The following is a 23,256-nucleotide window of genomic DNA, read 5'->3' as shown; positions in this document are numbered from 1 at the left end:
TAAAAATATCTCAAAATGTACATAATACTAATGAAATGATTTTTTGAATAGAAATTATTTAAATGACAATTGCATTAAGAAAAATGGAACATCATTTTAACACAATCATATATAAGCTTCGCTTTTAGCTAATTGTCCATTTGTTGCAAGTATAAGTCAAACATTACATTTTTATTTCCTTTATTAGGAGCATACATAACCAAAAGCTTCATGCTCATATGTTTTTTCTTATGATCCTTACACTTATAAATTGGTCCATGGTTTTCCTTCATTGTTAAACACTTAATCATTCAACATAATCATCTTAGATATATCATCCATTTATGTCACAAATGTTTACAACATATTATATCATAACACATTTAATACTAATTTCCTCATTTATTCAATTTCTTTTTATCTTATTAAGTTTATAGCCATTAGTAAACTCTAACAAAATGATTCGGATACACGAGGTCCCATTAGAGACAACCAGAGAAAACTTAAAACACAAATCTAACCAAGCATACAAGAGTGCATCGAAGTGCAAAACCTCCCATCACATGAACACATAACTGCAAAACCTCCAAATACACTTTAGTGCACCAAAGTTCAATCCTGAAGGCATTAGATCATGTCCCTAATTATACAACACAAACCAGATAAAGTGTGCATCTAAATTCCTATTGGTATGTCAATCTTATTATATCATTCTATTAAATATACTGGGGCAAATTATATTCATAGATAACTTATATCTATTTAGATCAACAATATATTTATTATTTATAGAGAGATATTTAAGGTTCATAAAAATCAGAGAATGTTACAGACAATTCTTTGTCTAATCTCACATATTTAATCCTTGGCATATACACACAATTACATATTTTAGCACAGGCCATATAAACATTCTCATAGTTCTCATTATAATTTCAACAAACTGAGGGCTACAACTTCATTTATTTAGCAACTTTCACATAGCCAATTCCGAGAAGGGTCATTATAAACTCATATATATAGTCAAACCTTTATTTATATGAGAAGACGCATTTCCACATATTCATACAAAATGGTTATATTAACATATTTTCCTCGTTGATAACACATTTCAAATATACTAAATTATATTCACATACACTAAATCAAGCTTATTATCATTCTATGACAATTAAATTTCACCAGCAGATTACTACTTAATATTGAACTCTATGACCCAGAGGCTTTTTGAACCTTAACTTTTCAAACCAATTGTTTCCAACATTTAAGGCCATGGAAACTTCCACACATTCATTCACTTAATCATAATTCACATTTTATTACACAATTTCATTCAAATTCCTAAACATGTTAGTATAGGAAATGTAAAAAAATCCATGAGTATTTATGCCATGCCTCAAACCAATGCATAAAAGACACCACACATTATTGAGATAAAATCCCACAAATATGCAAGGCTAACATTGAGTAACAGAAACCCGTCATCTTGCATTCTCTCCCCCAATAGTATTGATAAAAAAATGCTACTTAAACCTATGGAAGACTGGAAATCAAAACAAGAAACCAATGAAAAAAATAATATGTATAAAGGTACAATGAAGAACAATGAACATGGTTTAATGTTTTTTTTGTAGCTTTGACGAACCAATGAAAGCACAATTATGGCATTTCAACTCCACTCAATTTTTGTATTGCTCTAACCTTCTTATCCGACCAAGCCAGTTGCGTTCTGGGCTCACGTTATCAGTGCAGAACTTCGGAACCACGTCTATTTTGGAACTAGTCAGATTGTCGATGTGTAGCTGCCGGGTATAATATGCTTCTAACAACAGAAAACTGCAAAATCCTCTAACGGTTGAATATGCAGAACAGTCGAAATGGAGTTTGTAGTGACATAAATGAGTAAACAGTGCAGATCATCCCAACACGATGTGTAGCTTTGCTAAGGCTGAAGATATGACCAAAGATATTATAAGAGCTTCTCTCCGATTGGTCCGATTGGGGAGTGCCTGAAGATAAATAATACAAACAGAAAAATTCACAGTTACATCGGCAGAAAACCTTAGGGGATGCCTAAAACATTAAAACAAAAGAAAAAATATCATTTCTTGTATGAAGCACTATTCATGTATGCTGTAATGTGAACCCAAAATTCACTTTATTACATGTGCATGTGCACAGTCAGGAGTGCACATTAAATCTAGACTTGATTGATAAGGTGCTCGTCAATGGAAATTGTGTTCCAGAGGATTTTATCCAAACGTAAATATTAACATGAATGATCAGATTCAAGAAGATGGTAAAATAAATGAGTTTGAATTAGAAAAATTATATTAACAAAAAACATGGTAAAACACTACAAAGCCGACACCTGCCACAGTTCCTCAGTTACGAATGGCATGAATGGATGTAATTAATTTCAGTATATTCTCGAAAACGTAAAGTATAACAGTCTGAGCTACTAAAGCAACTGAATCATCTCCAGAGTGGTAAAGGCGAGCTTTACTGGCTTCAATATACCAATGCAAATAATAAAAACATAAATCCCAAGTTTGGGTTGCAGATCTAAAAACTGGACATATAACACAAAAATAACTACAGCTAATCAGAGGAAAAATTATACCGGTATTTTTTGTCAACATATACGACCATGACAGGTATTTCATGTATGTCTCAGCAGCACATACTGATCCAACTTACAACAGAATTCTTGTAATGATAACAATAAAATAACACACACTATCCATCAAATGATATTTACCACTTTAACCTTAGAAAAAAGGGCATTATGTGCTATCTAACAAAAGCATAAACTTCATTAGTTCTCAGTTTTCATGATCTATAAATGGCATAAAATCCAGACCTTAATGGCATAAAACAATAGAACTACGTTCCATTAGCAGAAAGCAGATTATAAAAGAACATTCAACATACCAGTCGGCTAAACCACCCCAAAAGAAATCATATATTTCTCTCCCAACGTCCCCAAAGAAAAATTTGTTATAACTCTCGGTCACAACGTCAATAAGCTATGCAGTTTTGAGACCTGAAAAATGAAAAACATTAAGTAACTTCTCTGTAGCATTCAGAAAAAGAATAATCAGGGTATGTATGAATGGAAGTAACTTGGCTCAAGTATACAAATAAATAGATGGTGGCAAAACAAGCACAGTATTTTTTTCTTACCAACCAACATTCTGGAAGATGAAGCCTTAGAAGATACCCCTCCGTGTTAAACTGAAAAGGAAATAATTTCTTCAGTTTACTGAATAGGATGATGCCAATCTTCTTAGGAACAGGACATTGTGATGATGTCAACAGAAAAATTAAGTTACATCCTATGCAATAATATTAGATTTCTTTTCTTCTGAGAGTAATAGTAATAGTTACAAATGCAAGCATAACTCAGATTAATACTGTTGATAGTACAATCAATAAACACAATGAATACTCCACCAATCTAATAATTAAAAATATTTATGTGCTTGTTTTTTGGGGTTTTGACAGCAGCAAAAGAAGAGAACAAGACAGAGAACAAAGGAGCAAGAAGCTTGACATAATTTTCTTGCTCACAGACGTGCAGTAAGGAAGCAATCTGCTTTATACAACTGATATGCTTGCTCATTCAATATGAAAACAATACATTTATAATCAAAATACATCACCAAATATTCAACTAATCCTACTAATAAGCATTGGGACTATTAAAACATTGCTTGTACACATGGGATAAGCTGACTTATCAGCTCAATCATCCCCTAAACCCATCAAAACATCAACAACTAAGTTCATTTCCAACCAAACTAAATTACATTGCAACTAAAATAGAAAATATGTTGCTGCAACATGCACAATTGCTGCAGCATGCATACAAGCTGTATGCACTCAACAAAATCATCATAGCAGCATGCAACTTTAACAAAAACATAACAGCAGCATGGTTGGCCATTTTTCAGCATTTTTCCTTCTGATTTATGTTAAATTTCATATGGTAGTAAATGCATACTGTTGTCGGAAGACAAGGATAGACAGGCGGTCTAATACTATCCCACTAATCTGAGAAAAGAGGAACAAATCTTACAAGCCTCTACATTCTGCCAACCAGAAACATTATCCCGATTAGGCAGAACCTGCAGCACAAACTTGCCAGCATTCCATAATTTGTTTGTGAAGGCTGTGTTCGCTGTTAGCCTTTCAGTTGATAAATTAAGATCCTAGAGATTATTCAAGGAAATTGGTTAATTAGACATACTATCATAAGCTAGAACCATGGACATTAGAGCAGTATTGAACATTATATGACAAAACTTTTCATTATTGAATTACCAACATATTGCCTGTAGTACAAGACAAACCTAACCAGCAGTTCCTAAAGCAAGAGTGAATCGCAAGGCATCAGTGCCAAACTCCTTGATAGTATCAATTGGGTCAATAACATTGCCAAGAGTTTTAGACATTTTACACCCCTGAAACAGCTTACATGTTAGCCAGATATTTTCTTGAGTCTTGGGAGCAGTGGAACTAGTGTCATGCTATTTGGAAAAGGAACTGTAATGACAAAAGTGTAGATGCAGGTGAAGGGGAACACAATTTGAGAAAAAAAAATTGTACTTTAAAATGGGCACCTAAGTAGTAGCCTAATTCAGACACTCTACTTACTTGTGAATCACGGATTAGACCATGAAGATATACATATGAAAATGGAAGAGTTCCTGTGCATTCGGTTCCTATCATGACCATTCTTGCAACCCAAAAGAACAATATATCATGGCTGTCCAAAGTGAAAAAGTGTTAAGGCCAACAGTTAAAACATAGAAAAGTAGATCAAATGGAATTTCTTGAGACCAAGTATGCTATAATGCCCTCTAATATGTTAATGAATAATTAATAGAAGCACTCTCTAATGGAAAAGAATAGGGCACCTCATCTAAGCAACAGGAGTTAAACAAAGGGGCTCATACCCAATTTCAAGTATGGTGCCATCCACAGGTGCATCAATGCAGCCAGTACTTGAGGCCAGTTGGATCGTGGATTCTTTTAGATGTTTGAGTCCCTATTTCACTCAAAAGGGTAAGAACAAATGGAGGATGATAATTGATGGTGTAAATTCAAAATGATGTTACCAGAGTGGACGGGAGTTGATAAACTAGAGGAGTTTGCATTTCATTGTATGCCTCTTGCATGCTTAAATTTAGTTGACTCAGGTTTGCATTTTTACTTGTACATTGTCGAGCTGTCAATACAAGCTTATTACGCAAGAGCTGTTAAAGGCAATAAGAAACTCATAACCACATAGAGAATGATGGAAGGAATTTCAGTTAATTGCCACTGTGAATTCATATATCATTAACTAGAATCAAACTATCTACTACCTGGTGTTTCAGAGTTGCTAAGCTTTTTGTATGCATTGGAGATTGTGGAATGCCAATAAAACCATATAATATGACCTAGTAAACACCATATCATTAGTTACTATATATCATGTCAAGTCAAACTTGGTCAATAGGTTCATCATTGGAGAATAGTATCACCAGAAAACCCATAAGGAGGGTCGTAGTGGTAAGAAGGTGGCTTTTTCAGATTGAACTTTTTCTCTTGAGCAAGTTGAGATGCTACACTGTGGTCAAAGTACTAAAGCACAACAACCATGGATGCCGGAACAAATGCTCCAAGTATGCTAAAAATGGAAGTTTTCTCGAGAGAAGTGAAGAAGAAAAGAATTGACTCTAAGACTGTAAAAAAATGAAAGAAAAAGGAAAGTGACTGGCAGTTAACAAAGCAAGACTTACAGAGTGACTGAAAGCAGTCCACAAAGCAGAGACTTACCTACCAAAAAATGCGAGAGAGAGAGGGAGAGAGCATCTCTGCAATGTTGATTCGTAATCAGAAAACTCTGCTCCGTATTGATTTATTTATTATTAATTCATTGTTTTATCAAAGAATATTCATTAATGCTAAAGAGAAGAGAAACAAAAGGCTTCCTGACGTTTTCATACATGTGTTCCAATTTCTCCTTTTCTTTTCTTTCAAGTTCTGGACCTAAGTGTAAGTTCCTACAAGAGGAGCAAGCAGATACTTCCACAGACCACTCATAATCTTCTGTTGGAACGGCGACGTATACTACCGCCCTCAACTTCAACGGTTGTTTCTCCATTTTCCTATCCAAACTAATCTAAATGTATGCATTATTCGCTCCCTGATAAGTTACCAGTCAACTGTGGCCTCTCTCAAACCAGTTTGAAACAACTCATACTTATTTTCATCAATCCGGCTACTGTTTCATCCAAACTCTGTACTTCACACTTCTTTTCCTCCACTATGTCCTTTGTTTTCCTGGCAAGAATTCCTGTTAAATCTTCTAAGACATCTCTCCCCATCCTTTTCAGCTCAAAACTAGCTAAGGCATAACCAAAACCTTTATTTTAAGCTTTTTGTACTATTTTCTCTAATGTTTTCAAAATTCTAACCTGATTTTTGTTGTGTTTGTTGGTGGAATGGTGCAGACTTATGTTTGGGCCATGGTTTTTTTTTTTTGCCGTATGTTTTCTAAACAATAGTTCAATTTGATGTTTTAAAGAAAGAAATAAAAATTCTTACCTTCTTATTGTTTTTTTTAATTTAGCAGAAATGTTTTCTTGGATTTATTTGCTTGTTGACTGTGTTGTGATGTTTTTGAAAAAGTGTTAGACAGTAGAAAACAAGGGTTGGGTTAGGATAAAAAATCTTACCTTTGATCAGTTCAGAAAAATATATTTTATTTCTTGTTCAAGCTTATTTTTTAAATTTAAATTTTCTCATTTTTTAGTGAATTTTTTAACTTGAATGAGTGGCTAGACTCATATTTAAATCTAATTATATCTAGCAATATGATAACTTTGGCCTTAGAGATCTGGTAATTGAATTACCCAACTTTGGTTGATAAAATATGAAATACACACTAAGGTTAAAGGGAATTGGTGAAGGGCCTAAATTCTAATGATAAATAGAAAAGTATGAAATTAATTTTAATTAAATTGGAGTATAGGTATTACTTCCGCAATATGCATAGAGTGTAGGGATTATTTGTAGAATTTGACCTTGATGTTGTTTGTAAGCTAAGACTTTGTAGGTGTAGGACTAGGACTTAGGAGAAGGACTAATTTGTTTTAATTTTAAAAGAGCTCTCTCTCTTTCTCTCTCCCTGCATATTCTTCGCATGATCTGATCGCATCTTCTAAGCAGTAAGCACTGCTGCTTTGCGGAAGGATTTTCTGATTGAATTTAATTTCTCTTCCGCATCCGATATATAAATCTGGACGAGACTTAGAGAAGGGGTAGAATTACGGATCTGGTAGCGCCATTTAAAGCTCTTCTGGTTCTGGAGGACAGGCCTTATTAGAGGAACCTTGGCCAACAATAACGCTCACACATTAATTAGGTAAAGGTTAGCTTAATTTATTTACTAATCTCATTTTATCATTCACATTCTCTTGTTTTCTTTCCTCTTTTTAAGCCTCATTTCCTTTGTCAACTCTACTATCAAGATCTCATCTCATCTCATTTATTTGCCATCCAATTATGTTTCCTATTTTTATTAGTTCTTCATAATTTGCTTGCCTTCACCGTAACAGAACAACCTCGAGGTTGTTACAGCTAGCAGGATCTGGATTTTTGAATTATTTCACTATATTTGTGTGTGTATTGCTTTAATTGTTTTAAGTTACTTATTGGATTATAAAAATCCAGCTACTGATTATTGACCGTAGATCCGCCGTAATCATATTGATGTTTCTCTTGCTTTCTCACTAAATTTGGAACGGATTTTCCTTATTAATTTCTCCTTCCTGAGTCTATCGGATCTATCGGATTTTCCTTATCTATATGTATCTATTCGAGCGAAAACAGTTTATTATGCTCACAGCAACCCGACAAGACTCTGCTGATTTTCAGAATTTCAAATTATCACCCAACTTTGACAATGGCATCCATATCTCCGTTTCTTAGAATATCGGTTCTGTGTGACTGACTTCAACTAGATTTTGCATGTCTCGTATGTTTTGTTTTGTTTATTTAGGTATTAGTATTTACTATTTGGAGTTTAAGCGCATAAATTACATCGACTTATCTTATTTTTGTTTGTTTTGTAGTTATTAAAGATTTGGGGCAAACCAATGAAAAACGGGACGATAGAATGCAGTGTCTGCCATTCGAAGTTGGTTTCCCCAACTACCCGAGGTGTGTCTAGGGCTTACGACCGCCATAAAAGCAGGGTATCATCAAAGCAACGTGCCCTTAATGTTCTCTTGGTCGTAGGTGATTGTGTTCTTGTTGGTTTCCAGGTAATTTATTGTCAACTTGTGCTTTCCTTGCATTCTTTGTTATCGTACCTTTTTTATTTATTTATTACTGTTCTGCAATTTCCCAGATAGCTTGTCTTTCTTTGCATTCCTCCACTCATCTTGATTCTTCACATGTTTGATATTCTCTTTTTCTACCAGCCTATTTTGGTTTATATGTCTAAGGTGGACGGACGCTTCATGTTTAGCCCCATTAGTGTTAATTTTTTAACAGAGGTTGCAAAGGTTCTATTTGCAGTTCTTATGCTGATTTTACAGGTACATTGCAAATTATTTCTTCATTGATTAACTTGTTTTCTTTATTTGATTCAACCTTTCTACTGGATAAGTTTCATAGGATAACAGCACTTTGCCTTATTGGATTGAACTAATGTGTGTTGAACTTTATATGGTTTTATCATGTGATTGCTGTAACTATCCTATTTGATGTAGATGGAACTGTTTGAGAAGTACACTCATGTTGCTTGTGTGCACATTGTGATGGGAATAATTTGCATTTTGGAAATAAATGGACTTTTCAATATAATAACGTAATCTTAGGACATGAAAGATTCAAATATGTATTTTATTATCTTTCCCTAGTTTTCAAATTGCTTTTAGTTATTGTTTTATCTTATTTCTATTTCAAATGTAATCATCTATGTTTACCTCTATAAATAGTAGTTTCTGTTAACAAATCAAGTGGAGCCATTTCATAACCCTCCCTTGACTTCAGTATAGTAATTCATTAAAACCAATATTTACATGTTTACAGGCTAGACGTCAGAAAGTTGGTGAAAAGCCCCTTCTGTCAATTTCCACATTCATGCAGGTACAGTTTTTTTTAATGACATACAAGGTTTGTACTTGAGAGGCATTGGTAAAAGAAGTAATAACAAGTCTGTAAGTTGAAAAGTTTTATTTGAAGCTACAGATTGCCTACTTCAGCTATCATTTTGCATATCAATCATGTCCACTAGATTCTGATAATGCTTTATTATTCTTGTCACCAAAAGATGTAATTTTGAAATGATTCTTTTTTTATAAGATAACCCTAGCAATGATCATAATTTCTTGCAGGCAGCTAGGAACAATGTTCTCCTAGCCGTTCCGGCACTTCTTTATGCCATCAATAACTATCTGAAATTCATCATGCAGGTATATTTCTTAAAAGGTTCCCTGCAGCATTTTCTTTATGCTTTTGGTTAATATCATTGCACTCTATGTTTTTAATCATCCATATACTGTCTGGCAATGTCTTCCTTCCGGGATATGTTTTTAGCATGATAAAGGTTTTAAGTCATAACTAATTTGAATTGCTTGTTGGCAGCTTTATTTCAATCCTGCAACTGTGAAGATGCTGAGCAACCTCAAGGTAATATTTCATCATAATAATGTATCAAACCTTGGTTCCTACCGGAAGCTATTAGTTTTGATTTGTCTGTGTGCTTAGATCTTGGAACTTTTCTTTATCTTATCATATGTCGTTGATGAGTTATTCCATAGTACTATTACTCCACTGATGCACATTTATCGGCTAGGTTATTGCTCAAGAAGATATATTCTTAAGTTCTGAGATTCTTGTTTCTCCGCAGTTAGACATTTATCCTTGATGAGAGTTTATTTGGGGTTACAATTTGCTGGGTAGTTTCTTGCTTGAGTAGCCTCTTTTGTTCTCCTTTTCTTTGAGTTTATGGTATTTGAAATTTGGATACAGAAAAAAACTTGGTTCAAATTGGGACATGCTAATTTCTAACAAGTTCTTACTATTTATTGACCTTATTTGCATCAACATTGTTGCCAAGTCAGTAATGGCGATACTTCCTTGTGTGTGGGAAGGCAGATATTGGATCTGGATGAGTGCATTCACGGGATCAAGAGCCACACAATCTTGAGCTTAAGTCTTGGCTTGTGACACTTGCATAGTGTTACTAGGAGGATTTTTTTTTTCCATTCCTCTAAGATGTTGGAAATAGTCTTTTTTAGGGAAAAAAAAACAATTGTTTGTGCTCCTTGCAAAATTTTCTATATTTGCCCGATGATCATGCAGGTTTTGGTAATTGCTGTTTTGCTGAAGATGATTATGAGGCGCAGATTTTCTGTGATACAGGTTAGGCTTAAAACTTCTCAACTGCATGACATAAAAATTAAAAAAACAGGTGCACGTCAGTGCAATAAGTTTTTTTCACTAAGTGCACATCTGATTCTTGTTTTGGGATCTTTCTTACATACTGTGTAGCTAATTTGTGTTTATTTTGCAGTGGGAAGCTCTTGCTCTTTTGCTCATTGGAATTAGTGTAAATCAGCTGCGTTCTTTACCTGAGGGTAGTACAAGTTTGGGTCTTCACGTTACAACCGGTGCTTACATCTACACATTGATCTTTGTAAGTACTTTTGGCTATCTGTAAGTTATATTTAGCATGTCTCTTTTGTGCGGACCATGCAATCAGTTTTAGTAGAAAGTTGTTCTTTGTTTATCATTCTTCCACATCTCTTTTTTGTTCCCTATTATTTGATTTTACACATGCCAGAAGCTGACATTAGACCTAATCTTTCAGGTAACTGTTCCATCTTTGGCTTCTGTCTACAATGAGTATGCTCTTAAGAGTCAGTATGAGACAAGCATTTATCTCCAGGTATTTTTTAGGATTCCCTGCATTGGTGGTATTTGATCTGTTCTGAGAAATGCTTTTAGAGATGTTGTGTTAGTTTCAAAGGGAGTGGTCGATTTGATGTTAGAATTGTAATAATTGTTGAGCCTTAGTATCTGGTATGTCTACCAGAGCTTAGTTTCTTTTATTAAGGTTTGTGTAGTGTCTATCTGGAAATTTTATTTTCTCAGTTCCAATATTATGAAGTTCGACTGTCTGGAAACCTATTGAACGGTATTTCTCTCTGCCACTACAAGGGTTACGTGCTGCTATCAAGCATGGTCATACAAGGATCTGCTGAATTGAATCACTAGAATTTAGCACTTTGGCTCCGTTCCTAAAGGCTAAAGGATTACTTTTATATGGTCATCCCCTAATTTCTTTTTGCTCTTGTTTGGTTTGCAGAACTTATTTTTATATGGTTATGGTGCTATATTTAACTTTCTGGCAATACTGGGGACAACTGTTGTCAAAGGTATGGTAAAGTATATAATATTCAATTCTTTAAAGCATGTTAAAAGTTTATGAAGAAGGCTAGTGGCTCTAGAGTTAAATTACTTTTGGCCTAGTTGCTTTCTTCAAAGTCTTCTTTAAGTATTTCAACACTGAACAAGCTTTCTGCTTCAAAATATTTACTTGTGTTAGAAGCCTCATCGGTTATTTCTCCAGCAATTATTATTTTCAGCAACTATTAGGCCAGTTTTAGATCCTGACTTGTGAGTCTGATATTCTGATGTTCTCATTTCGATTATTTCAGGTCCTAGTAGCTTTGATATCCTACAAGGACATTCCAAAGCCACCATGTTTCTTATATGTAACAATGCAGCACAGGGAATTTTATCCTCTTTTTTCTTCAAATATGCAGGTCATACACTAATTGTTTATATAATTTCATTAGTTTTCATCTAAGCTTGAATTGAAATAGAACTAACTAAAAGATGGCTTCAATGAGCATCCCACCAGTTTTGTTTTCTAGACATAATTGTTGTTTTCAACTCATTGTCTTTTTGCCTTCAGATACAATTCTGAAGAAGTACTCTTCAACTGTTGCTACGATCTTTACCGGCATAGCATCTGCTATTCTGTTTGGCCATACTTTGACCATGAACTTCATCCTAGGAATTTCAATTGTGTTCATCTCAATGCACCAGGTAAATTGGAAAAGGATGCTGCCATACTGATGACTAGCTGTCTATGGAATTCTGCTTGTTTACTTGTAGACCTGCTCATAAGCTAGGCCACTCGCCTAGGCCTATTTGAAAAATTGGAGAGTTTGGACAAAAAAATGAGACTCGAAAATGAGCTTGGGTAAAAATTTAAGACCCATTTTTTATATGGGTCTAGCATTGGGTAAGATTTTCGGTCTGACCCGAATATATTATAATATAAAAATAATTATATTAATTATATATGTTAAATAATAATTATATATATTTATATTAAATATTTAACCCAAAATAATAATGAATTCCAAAAAAAGACTTACTCAATTAAATAACCCAACCCAAAATATAAAATTTTAAAAATTATATTTAATACAATAAAACATTTATTATGTTTATTTGTGTTTTTTAATATAATAAAACATTTATTATATTTATGGTATCGTTTTTAATATAAGTACTTAATGTATTTGTAATGTGTTAAAAAACTTTTATTTTAGCTTTTTTTTAATAGATATTGTATTTTTTTAAAAAGTTATTTTAAATAAAATAATTTTAAAAAATCAAAAATGGGTGGATTTGGATTTTTTTGCCTATTTTTCGGGCCAAGCTAGGCTCAGGCTTGGGAAATTGGTTTAGATATCCTGTATGGGCCGAGCGGGCCCACTTGGCCCATGAGCACCTGTACTTTCTTCTTGTTTATGAGACTATTTGATGTTCTATTTTCTCCCTAGTTCTTTTCGCCGCTTTCCAAAGTCAAAGAAGAACAAGAGAATGGAATGCTGGAACCGGTAGATTATAAGGAAAACCACAGGTAAATGAAAATAGCGCTCTTTTCCATGGCTTCAAATCTTTTAGAAGGATTTTTTTATATTGTGCTATTGCTTCAAGTTGGTTACCCCCCCCCCCCGGGGCGGTTCAAGTTAGATTGTTCCTGCTTCATGCTTTTGATGGATGCGGTAGGGATAATGATTGTACCTTCTTCAGCAACAGTCTAACTAGAATTTGGCAGAAGAACCCAACCGAATTTATGTATAATATATATGGAAAAAATGTTTGAGTTAGTTCTTGAATGGAGTTTACAAATTCTTTATTTTTATTTATTTTCTTTTTTCCAATATATATCTTAGGTCCAAGGAATCTTTCATTAATATAGCAGCAGGAGCACACGAAGAGGTATGAATTTAATGTAAAAGTAGTTAAGTTTCCCCTGGGAAAGGGTCTTTTCTGATTGTCTGATTGCATTCCAAATTAATGTTATTTCTCTCTCTTTTTTTCTTTTTTGGACTTACAAATTAATGTTAATTTGTCTCTTTCCAGGCTAGTCATCGTGTTGGATCCGACGAGAGACAACCACTTCTTCCCACTTAAAGTTTTAGGGAGTATGTGAAAGCCTTTTGTTCTGGGAGTCAACTTCTTAATTTTGAAAATATTTCATGTGTTTTTAATTGCTGCACAAGTTCCTTGGTAAAGAGGTAGAGTGCTGTTATTCATTGTTAATAAAGCTGTATGTTACCTGGACCAAACTTGTTCCTCTTGGTGGATTATTTATTTGTCAAGGAAATAACAGCCAGGGGGCTTCAAGTCTAGATGAAAACAAAATGGATAAATGGAAAGCCTTTGTATTACTATGATTAAACTCAGCAGGTCTAGGTTTAGGTGTATCTATAATATGCAGATCGTGCCTTCCCTGTCCCTAAATTACACTTTTCATAAGATTAGTAACTAGTATTGTTGAACTGCTGGAGGATGAATCTGACACAGCAGTTGTAATTTGTTGCAGGGAGGGAATTTGTTTTGGTAGGGACCCAGGTATTGTTGGATAGTGACAGAGATAAACCAGTTTTCGCTCGAGACGTTAAATGGAATTGAAAGAAATTTGTAAAATGAGAAACCCTTAAAGTGTAGTCATTTGTTATAATTTTCGTTCATGGGTCTGAATGGATGCTTGGTAGAGGAAGAGCAGTGGTATTGGTTTGGCTTGTTGCGGAGTTCTTCCTGATTTCTGCCTAGCCTCCACTCCACACTGCCTTTTCAGAAAAATGTATGATGTGGCGTCATTTGTTTTATTTCGACAACATAAAGATTACAAGGAGACGGCGAGCAATTTTTGTTTGTTTATTTGGTTGTTATTTATCTTTTTTAAAATGTAAGCTACACCAACAGTCTTTTTTATTTGTCATCAAATTTAAAAAAAAATCGAGTCACTTATATGTTAAATCATGTTGACGTGATTTTTTTCTTAGTATAATAGTAAAATTCACCTGCCAATATTTGCATATTTTATAAGTTAAATCATGTTGATGTGATTTGTTTTGGCATAATAGTAAAATTAACCTACCAATATTTATAATTTTTATTAATTTGATCATTTAACAAATTTAATCTTAAATTATACTATCAAATTAGTCTTGAATCTAAAAAAATCAGAATAACAAGATAAACTTATTCAAAAAAAAAGTTAACAAATTGAAAAATGTCCAAAAAATAATTGTTGATAAATAATACTTGAACTAAAAATATTAATATGATAAGAAGTAAAAATAAAATAAAAATATTGTTGGACCATAACACGAGCATTTTTGTGGATTTTTGCCCCAAGTATGTTACGAATTGCACACAAAGGTCCTCGGTGAAGGTGAGCAGAATAGCTTAAGGCAATTATTTGAATAAATTAATTTACCAGGATTTGCATAAGTTTTGCAAAATTATGGCAAGCTCTTCTATTCGAAGTCTACTGAGTTCCCAAGCTAATTTGTAATAATGATAAATATAAAAGAGAGCGCAAACTCTTTAGGACTATTTTGTAGCTAAGTTTGAATTTGAGTCATTGATGTCATTTGATTTGTACAGTTGAATGTAAGGGAGTACAAGTACAAATAAAGACCTTCCCCACCTCATTCGCAATCATTCAATCTTGCATTCTTTACTCAATAATCAACTCGAGGGCATTTACTATAAAAGCTTTTTTGTGCCTTCCTCAGCATTTTTTTCTTTCTCGCTTGTTTCTCTCAACTGCTTTTTAGTATTAAAGCCTTAGAGAATTTGGTTTGAGATTCTCAGATTTTGAGGAATTAGAGAATTACTTTTTAAATTCTTTCATTGTCTATGGTGGAGCGAGTTGATTGGTTGAACTTCAAGATCATGACGGTATTAAAGCAAGGTTTGATTAAGGTGTTGATTGAGATGGCAAATCAAACAAATGATTAGAATGTCCCACCAATGACTTGTGGGAGATCCATGAAAGCTAGTAATTCAAGGGACATACTGGTTATAGTACCTCTTGCTTGACCCAATTGTTGAGTTCGAGTTACAGTATGTCACATTTGTTGTTTGAGCAACTATAAAAAAATTGAAAAAGATAGGAGTCCATAAATAAAAACAAGAACAGTGAAGACACATGAAGAGATTAAAGAGTGTGATTGTTAAAAACTCGAGAGAAAAAAAGATGGAGGCAAAATGTGCAATCATCCATTAACAAAAATGAGAAATACACAAATAAGTCTTTTATTGATTAAAATTTTCAAAATTATAGGAGAATTCTGTGCAAAAGCACATAGAAGGCATGGTGATCGCCAAGCTCATCAAATTATTAGTAAATTATGAATTTAAGGTAATCATCAATGAATTGATTATTTTTGAAACCAATGGTAGAATCAAGTATAAAAGGTAAGTATTATGTAAGTCAGTGCATAAATTTTTCAAAGCCAATATTTTGGTGTTGGATTGAGAAACCACGGAATCTCTTATAAACATTTTTTGAAATTAAGGTGAATGTTTCATGAAAATATTTCTTTCTTTTCACAATCGGCGAGGGATTGTAGTGTTATTGAATTAAGCATAATTTGGAATAAAAACATGATTGTAATGGAATTGAATATTGGTAAGTATGGTTGGTTGTCACCAAATAGAGGTAGATGAAACAAAATTTCAAAAAATTGATGGTCTGTGCGTATGCATAATGTGAGATTGACCAGATGAGGTATTAGAGCTTAAAAGCTTGTTGCAAGGGTAATGGTGATGCATTGTGTGATATGTGATGAAATACAAGAGATTTTAATTGTTGATTGTGGTTGAACTTAAATTTAATGAATTTTTTTATGAAAGGTATTTGGTGAATTTATTAATAAAATGGTGATTATTGTTTTTTAGTATTCGAATATGGAAATTATGAGATGGGTTTAAAAATGAAGTATTTATTTATTTTTTATGAGACGGAGATCATTGGAGAGTTAGCGTGGACATGTGCTTTTGGAATGAAGTGGTTCATAATATAAATTTTGTTACAGGGAAAAGAAGATAGACAGGGATTGAGGGAGCCGAAAGTAGTTATGAACAGAAAACTGAAATTATTCCAAATTAGAGGAGACAAACCGATATTAATCTTAAAATTCCAAAATGGTTAGTTTAGTTGCATTTTCCCATAGTAAATCACCCTCCTGGAGCAGCCAAAATAATAACAACAATAATAATATGACCCGTAAGCCATGACTAGTCTCTTCTCTAATTCTAAATAAAGAAAAGCTGTTCGGCTTTTTTGTTTTCTGTTGTTTTTTTTCTTTTGTTAAACTAGCCTTTCATATTATAGAGTAAAATTATGGCCTTGACTTCTCCTCCTCTGCCTCTCCATGCATTTCAATTTTGAGTCTCTTGGGTCGCCTCCAGTTCGACCACCATTTCTTGTCTATTTTGGGCTTTGATTTTCCCGGAAAATTTCCGGGCATCCATACCCTTTTGGAGGCGTACCTTGGTGCCTGCTGCTGTTGCTGCTGCTTTTTTTTTTCCCTAATCTTTTTGCTTTTATACACGCAACGAAACATGGGTGCCTGCTGTAGTACAGAGGTGAAGTACAAAGGTAGACGCAATGAAGAAGATGATTTGGAGGGGAAAGAAGAGGAGGGCCAACAGGAGGAAGTTACGACCACTGGACATGCCGGGGCCATAGTCAGATGTCAGGGATCCTCTAGCTACACGTCAATGTACACCCGCAAGGGGAAAAAAGGGATCAATCAGGACGCCATGATCGTTTGGGAGGTGATTTAATTTAATTAATGTTTCATTCTTTTTGTTTATTAATTCGACATTTCGATCGATACTTTCCGTATGTTCCAATTTCCAGTGCCACCCACCAGATCGTAATTGTTTGATGCCTACCAATATAAAATTTTGTCTAGGATTCATCTGCTGCTTTCACAAGGTCTTTGTGATCTTAGAATTATTTCCTTTTAATATTCTATTTACACATTTGGTGATCGTCTCCGTTGTTTTTCATGCATGTCGCTGCCGACTGCTTATTCTGAATCTAACGTTGTTTTGCTTGCGTCACTATTTGTCCCTTTTGATGTTATTCTTTCTTCTTCTTTTTTGGGTTCATTGTTATTGTTGGTGCAGCTCTCTCATGTAATATATAGGGAGAGAATGGAATCAGTTAATCATCATTAATATATTTCTCCATTTTCTGAATGTTAAGTAATTTCTTTCCATTACCTGATGACTGTTGAAAAATGCAGATGCTAACATTAATAATTTGTATGTATAAAACAGCTTGCTCCGATCGACCAATACCGACCTTTTCTTGACCAAATAAAATTCGTAGCTAGAGAAGAATTTCATGCCGATTAGATTGTGGAGGAAGACACCTCAGTTTCTTGGGGGGAGCTTAATTTAATTTAGCAAACAAGTTAATTAGTATAACATTTTTGTAGGCCAGTTCTCCGTCCTGAATCACCTACCTAAACCCACACATGGTATTTCATTTCTTCGGGAATGCTGCTGCTCTATGCATATCGCCACCAACTTTAATATTTATAATCAGATAGTCTAAGAATGTATGACCATTTATTTATTGAATACACGGAACTAAACATATTTAAAATTTATCCAGAACTTCTTGGGTGAGAAGAACGTGTTCTTCTGCGCTGTATTTGATGGTCATGGTCCGTCAGGTCACCAGGTTGCACGTCATGTATGTCACACCTTGCCATACAAGCTTTCTACAGTGTGCAAAGAAAATGATGTAGCTGTTGGCGCTGACAAAGACTGGGAGGCAAGTATAATTAGAGCTTTCGAAGAGTCGGATGAAGATCTTATCTTGGAAGAGTCTCTTGACAGTTACTGCAGTGGTACCACAGCTGTAACTGTTATTAAGCAGGTATAGCTTCTTTCTTAATTTGGTACATACATGTAGATGATGATCCGTTTATTTTCTCCAAAAAACATATGCATATTTCATTTCAGGATGAACATTTGATAATTTCAAACTTGGGAGATTCTCGTGCGATTCTTTGCACTAGAGACAATGAAAACCAACTCATTCCGATCCAACTCACAGTTGACTTGAAACCTAGTATACCAAGTAAGTATTTTCTGTTCCATTCCATTCGCGTATATATATTATATATATAACCTTGCCTATGCCCTATAGTTAAAAACTAAATCAAACCGTATATCCACATCTAATATGTTCCTCTGGAGTTACTTCTTAATTAGGTGAAGCTGAAAGAATCCTGAAGTGCGGTGGCAGGGTCTTTGCAATGGATGAAGAATCAAATGTACCAAGAGTATGGATGCCCGATCGTGATTGCCCTGGCTTAGCCATGGCAAGGGCTTTCGGGGATTTCTGCCTCAAGGATCATGGTGTTGTCGCAATTCCTCAAGTTTCTTACAGGAAGCTTACAAGCAAAGATGAATTTGTAGTGTTGGCGACTGATGGGGTAAGAAGGAAAACTTTTACATGCACGTATAGCGTCTCCTTTTTTTCTTTTTGAAATATTATTATAGAATTAAATGAATCTTTCTTTAGGGTTAATTAATTTAAAAACACATATATAAGCGGTAATTATATTTATTTATTAATTAATGGTTGAAATTAATAACAAGGTTGTATGAGAAAAAAATTACAAATTTTGCAGGTGTGGGATGTGCTAACAAACAACGAGGTGATACGAATAGTAGCTTCAGTAAAAAAACAATCAATGGCAGCTAAAATATTGGTTTATTATGCTGTTCAAGCATGGCGAACAAAGTATCCAGTCTCCAAGGTGGATGATTGTGCAGTGGTATGCTTGTTCCTGAAGAAACGACCATTATTAACAAGATCTTTGTCTGACATGAGCAAAAACGTTGCAAGTCAACTAGATGGTGCAGATTCTAACCTTATTTCTAAAGACAGGAAAACCGAAGAAGGCGAGACTGTTATAAATTGCGATATCACTGTGGACCCTAAGGCCCTTGATGAATTAAATAGAGTAAAGGCTTTTACCAAGTCTTCTCGGCTCGGCAGTTTGAATAGGAGGAAAACATCTAAGGACTTTGGGAGAACTGAAGTTAATTGATTTTGGGTTTAATTTGCTGGCATTGGCAGCAATATTCACAATTTATAAAGTTTATTCTCAAATATATGTGAATCAAGTTCATATCGGGGAGGGAGGATTTATTTTTATTTTTATTTAAAAAAATCCACGTTATTATAATCGACTTCCTTCCATTTATTATAGTTTGAATTTGAACGGAACTTTCATCTCACCATTCTGTACATGATCTGGGAGAATTTCCGAAACTTCCCACACCCAATTACCCTTCTTATTTAGCACATGATTTTTCTTAACTTTCTTACATTGTAAAATATCATTACACTAAAATTAAAATCCAAATCAAATCTGAATTAAAACGGTGTTGATGATTAGATAAAATGCCCTGAACAGTATCAATTTATAACTTATTCCCTCTTGGAAAATATATTTCAACCTCAATTTGGACCATTTGGACTCTTAATTGGGTAGTGACATAATTGGGTAGAAATCCTCACCTATAAACACCCCAAGGATCAAATTAGTACATGGACTCATTTCCACTCCAAACACTAATACACGAAGTTCTCAATTACCTTAGTACTCGGACCACAAAAAAGCCCCAGATATGATATTGGAGTGCTTCAACAGTCCTCGAACCACAAAGAACGCAGGAACCGAGCATGCAGCAGTCTGGTATTTAAAACTTGAAGGATACTTACAATAGGCTTGAAAGTTTGACGCAAAAATTATCAAAATATCTTGAAAAATTCTGCTTTATTTAATTAATGCCACTTTTGTATTTTCTCTATTATATTATTTTTTTCCTAAAAATAGTCATGATTAGGTTAATATTAGAGAGACCTATCATTCATATATATCTACTATTAAAAATTGGTTCATGTATGTCAGGATAAGATAGCCACATGTAATTATCTGATTATTCATTCAACCATATTAGTTTTTTACAATAGAATTGGATGAAGCTTTTTATAAAAAGGATCAGTTTGCTCTTTAATCTAGCGTATATGAATTAATTTACCCGTTTTTTAAGTAAATGAACAAAATGTAATTTGACTCTTAGAGAAAAATATTAACATGAAAAAAAAATCAAATTAAAAAATAAAAATAATTATAAATCTTAATAATTGAACAAGTTTTTCTTCTCCCTCCTCAGTCCATCAAAGAAAAAGCCGAAATGAAAGATGTTCGAAAATTATAAACTTTATGATAACTATTATCATCATTATTGCAACCATGTATCCATAGTGAGTCCAGGCCTACAGTTTCACAAGGAATCCATCTCATGAACCAATTTCTATTGGCAGCCTATAGTAAAAAAGACCGAAAGTCTGGTCGCATGATCTTCTGGGTTGGACTAGTTTCAGCGAAGCCCTTTGTGGGTTGTGGACATTGTTAGCCTTGAAATGCCTGGCCCAGATCCAAAGCAGCAGAGATATCGATATTAATTGGCTAAGTAATTCCTAAGTTTAAGTTGGTAGTAATAAATAAAAAGGAGACAAATGTCATGTCACCCCAACCGCGGGGATCAAATAAGGGTCTCTGCAAATGCTGAAAAAGTTGCCTGTTGGTGGAGAGAGCTGAGTCTTGGGACTTGCGAGTCTCACGTTCCAAGTGAGAAAAGCCAGATTCAACTCCACCATGCCGATACGTGGCAATGGATCCCTTTCACACTCCACCCCTTATAGAGAGGAGAGCCAAACCAACAGACAAAACAAAACACTTTTTTTTTTAACGACAAAAATTTGAGGAGACAGTTTCAGTTGGAACCTGCAAGTGATGAAAACCTTGACGAGTCCTTGCTCCAAGCCAATCTTTGGCAATAATAGAGATAGAGGGTTTTCTTCTTTTCAACATCTTTCTCTTACTAGAGCTCAAGTATGCTTATTACCTTCTAAAAAGCTTGCTAGAATCCGCTTCTTGCATTTGGTTTCTGTGCAACGGAGGCGTCTGCAGCCTCTTTTTTCATCTTCTTCTTTCTCACCTGACTTACAGGCATGTTCTGTCCTCTTTTATCTATTTTTTACTGATTTTTCCTTTTACTTTGCCGATGCTCATTTGCACGATTCCCAAGTTTTCTTTCCATGTTAGTTCTCTTTACACTTTTTTTTCTACATAACTTATATATGATCTAATTCTCCAATCATGGATTATCGTGCAACGTGGGGTTTAAAACAGGCATACGTAAATCCTTTTTTTACAATCCAAGCCTTTTGAAATTGAATGGATTTTGAAACAAAAGATGTTGCTTCATTTACAGTTCCTTTCCAATTCAAGAAAAGTTACTTGTATTGAAGTTGAGATTCATTTGGTAAATTTTCTTCATGTAGGGGGAGTTGGAGACAGCAGAAACTCAACCTAAAGAACACAGTAAGATCTTGTGGCCCTTTAAATATGTCTATTATTGAGTTTTCTGATTTCGGAATCTTATTTCAACTTCTCTGATGCACAGATCCATCGAAGACCACTCGTGCCAAATTTCAGTTGAAGAAAGAGTGCTCATTTGGGGAGCATTTTTTCATAGTAGGGGATCATCCTATGTTAGGCTCATGGGACCCTGAGAGTTGTATCCCACTGACTTGGTCAGAAGGACATGTTTGGGCAGTAGAGCTGGTAAGCAGCAACTTACTGAGAATGTGAAATATTCTTGTTGAAGGCTTTTATTGACAACTGATGAGATCTCTTTTTTTGGTACTTGCTCAGGATATACCTGTTGGAATCTCAGTCCAGTTCAAATTCATTCTGAAAACAACCACTGGGGACATTTTGTGGCAACCGGGCCATGATCGGATATTTAAATCCTTGGAAACTGAGAATATGATTGTTGTTTCCGAGGACTGGGAAGCAGCTGATTATCAGGAAGTACTGAAGGAAGAACTACAAGCATTATCGGAGGAATTGGCCACTGGAAATGGTGTTCCTTCCCTAGACAAGCCCTTTGCTATTGTTGCAAAGAATCCTAGCTACCCAACAGAAGACTTCATGGCAAATAAAAATGCTGAAGCGCTTGGCATGAATAGAACTAAATACGCAAATAATGAAGCTATGGCTATTGCTAACAAGAATGTTGTAGTAGCAGAGGACTTGACTCCATTATCAACAGTGGCAACTGAAGAAGAAATGTTGGATGCAGATGACAAGAATAGTACGAGCGATACATCTGTTGGAGTTGATGAAGCTAAATGCGATGAATTATCAGAGGTAATGGCCTGATGAGTGTAATGCTTTGGATTTTATTCTCTCATTGTCCTCCTTTGCGGTCCTCTATTACTATAAACCTAGCAAGAAATAAAATATCATCTCCATGAACCTTGTCTCTCATGTGAAAAGAAATTCCATACTATTTCAAAAGTATCTGGTTTAAGCTTGTATCTTGTTGAGATGATGTGTAATTTGCAATGCAGCTCTTTCAATCCCTCATCAATGAAGTATTGCTCGTTAATAGTTAAGAATAATGACATATAAATCATCAATAATATATGAAACGTCGCACGTTCCCTGTTCCCTGTTCCCCGTCCCACTTTCCACACGCATACTGCTATACAACATAATTTTTGCTGCAAACGCGATGAGAAACTTTAGTTTAAACTTTCTTTTTGCTACCTAGGCCTATGATTGTTTTGATTCACCAACAAACGCAATGTTGCATTTCTGCTCATGCTAATATATGAATCCTTGAATGTTACGGAAACCTTTTCTACTTAAACAGGAATATAATTATCAATTTACTTGCCCATTTGACAATCAATCATACTGTGAGACGTTGCTACTGTGGGATGTACTTGAAAAATGATAGGGTGATCAAGGCAATTTGTGATTCTCCCCTCACAAAAATGTA

The 23,256-nt window shown here is 34.5% G+C and overlaps 3 protein-coding genes, 1 long non-coding RNA gene and 1 pseudogene across 7 annotated transcripts; 3 read left to right on the top strand and 2 right to left on the bottom strand.

The window, feature by feature from the left end:
• Positions 1-1,546: 1,546 nt before the first annotated feature.
• Positions 1,547-4,836, bottom strand: LOC121209563 (uncharacterized). Its single transcript, XR_005904655.1, has 5 exons — positions 4,639-4,836; positions 4,061-4,445; positions 3,166-3,216; positions 2,914-3,025; positions 1,547-1,988 (listed from the first exon to the last, which is right to left on the bottom strand). It is a non-coding gene; the product is annotated as an uncharacterized lncRNA (long non-coding RNA).
• Positions 4,837-4,946: 110 nt separating this feature from the next.
• Positions 4,947-6,489, bottom strand: LOC121209562 (cytochrome b-c1 complex subunit 8-like; annotated as a pseudogene).
• A 567-nt stretch (positions 6,490-7,056) lies between these two features.
• Positions 7,057-14,331, top strand: LOC107941707 (CMP-sialic acid transporter 2). Of its 4 annotated transcripts, none has more exons than XM_016875290.2 (16): positions 7,057-7,396; positions 8,106-8,297; positions 8,457-8,573; positions 9,070-9,126; positions 9,375-9,452; positions 9,625-9,669; positions 10,345-10,404; positions 10,556-10,678; positions 10,853-10,930; positions 11,351-11,420; positions 11,703-11,810; positions 11,963-12,096; positions 12,843-12,922; positions 13,239-13,284; positions 13,429-13,490; positions 13,892-14,331. In XM_016875290.2, the coding sequence occupies exons 2-15, from the start codon at positions 8,130-8,132 to the stop codon at positions 13,477-13,479; spliced, it is 1,215 nt and encodes a 404-aa protein (XP_016730779.1). In that variant the 5' UTR covers positions 7,057-7,396; positions 8,106-8,129; the 3' UTR covers positions 13,480-13,490; positions 13,892-14,331. The 4 variants fall into 4 exon arrangements, with proteins under 4 accessions (XP_016730779.1, XP_016730780.1, XP_016730781.1 ...); XM_016875291.2 differs by having other exon boundaries at positions 7,110-7,402; XM_016875292.2 differs by lacking the exon at positions 7,057-7,396 and adding an exon at positions 7,428-7,601.
• A 2,270-nt stretch (positions 14,332-16,601) lies between these two features.
• On the top strand, positions 16,602-19,549 carry LOC107941700 (probable protein phosphatase 2C 65). Its single transcript, XM_016875282.2, has 5 exons — positions 16,602-17,142; positions 17,993-18,259; positions 18,346-18,463; positions 18,598-18,821; positions 19,020-19,549. Exons 1-5 carry the CDS (start codon positions 16,927-16,929, stop codon positions 19,440-19,442), a joined length of 1,248 nt encoding a protein of 415 aa, XP_016730771.1. The 5' UTR covers positions 16,602-16,926; the 3' UTR covers positions 19,443-19,549.
• A 1,401-nt stretch (positions 19,550-20,950) lies between these two features.
• Positions 20,951-22,838, top strand: LOC107941697 (uncharacterized). Its single transcript, XM_016875280.2, has 4 exons — positions 20,951-21,413; positions 21,749-21,788; positions 21,871-22,031; positions 22,122-22,838. Exons 1-4 carry the CDS (start codon positions 21,198-21,200, stop codon positions 22,629-22,631), a joined length of 927 nt encoding a protein of 308 aa, XP_016730769.1. The 5' UTR covers positions 20,951-21,197; the 3' UTR covers positions 22,632-22,838.
• The last annotated feature ends 418 nt before the right edge of the window (positions 22,839-23,256 follow it).

This window comes from Gossypium hirsutum, chromosome A11 (assembly GCF_007990345.1).
Source record: "Gossypium hirsutum isolate 1008001.06 chromosome A11, Gossypium_hirsutum_v2.1, whole genome shotgun sequence".
Classification (NCBI taxonomy): domain Eukaryota; kingdom Viridiplantae; phylum Streptophyta; class Magnoliopsida; order Malvales; family Malvaceae; genus Gossypium; species Gossypium hirsutum.
This window is presented reverse-complemented; position numbering and strand designations above follow the sequence as displayed.